Raw genomic sequence first — 450 nt, forward strand, 5'->3', positions numbered from 1 at the left:
AAATCACCTTTATAAATACGAAAAAAATCCCTCTCACACGCGCCTCCAAAGTGACTTGTGCCACCTCCGTTCCCTCTCCCAGGTAGCCAAAGTGTCGAAGCCATGTCGACCTCTGTGCGCGTGGCTCAAGGCTCTCGACCACTACTCCCAAGTGCTGCGCAACGTCGAACCTAAGAAGTTGAAGTAGGTTCAATTTTGGTTTTCATTTTTTTCGTTTTTTTCTTCTATTTATTTTATTTATGTATTTATTTAATTATTTTTTTCGTTTTTTCTTTGGTTTGGTTTGGTTTTATTGGATTTCGTTTTCTTTTTTTTCTTTTTTTATTTTCTTTTGTTTCGTTTGATAAAAAAAAAAAAAAAACATTTCATTTCCTTCCATTTAATTTAATTTCATGATTATTTTATTCTATTTTGTTTATTGTTTATTTCGTTTTATCTCTTTTTTTTCCC

General features: G+C 32.2%; 1 protein-coding gene across 1 annotated transcript in view; it reads left to right on the forward strand.

The window, feature by feature from the left end:
- The window catches only part of LOC119582194 (dynein heavy chain 6, axonemal-like), a 26,410-nt gene that overhangs the window by 756 nt on the left and 25,204 nt on the right, over positions 1-450 (forward strand). Inside the window, exon 2 of the mRNA XM_037930428.1 lies at positions 52-151. Within this exon, the coding sequence (XP_037786356.1) occupies positions 52-151 (100 nt within the window). The remainder of the gene's footprint in view (positions 1-51; positions 152-450) is intronic.

This window comes from Penaeus monodon, chromosome 15 (genome assembly GCF_015228065.2).
Source record: "Penaeus monodon isolate SGIC_2016 chromosome 15, NSTDA_Pmon_1, whole genome shotgun sequence".
Classification (NCBI taxonomy): Eukaryota; Metazoa; Arthropoda; class Malacostraca; order Decapoda; family Penaeidae; genus Penaeus; species Penaeus monodon.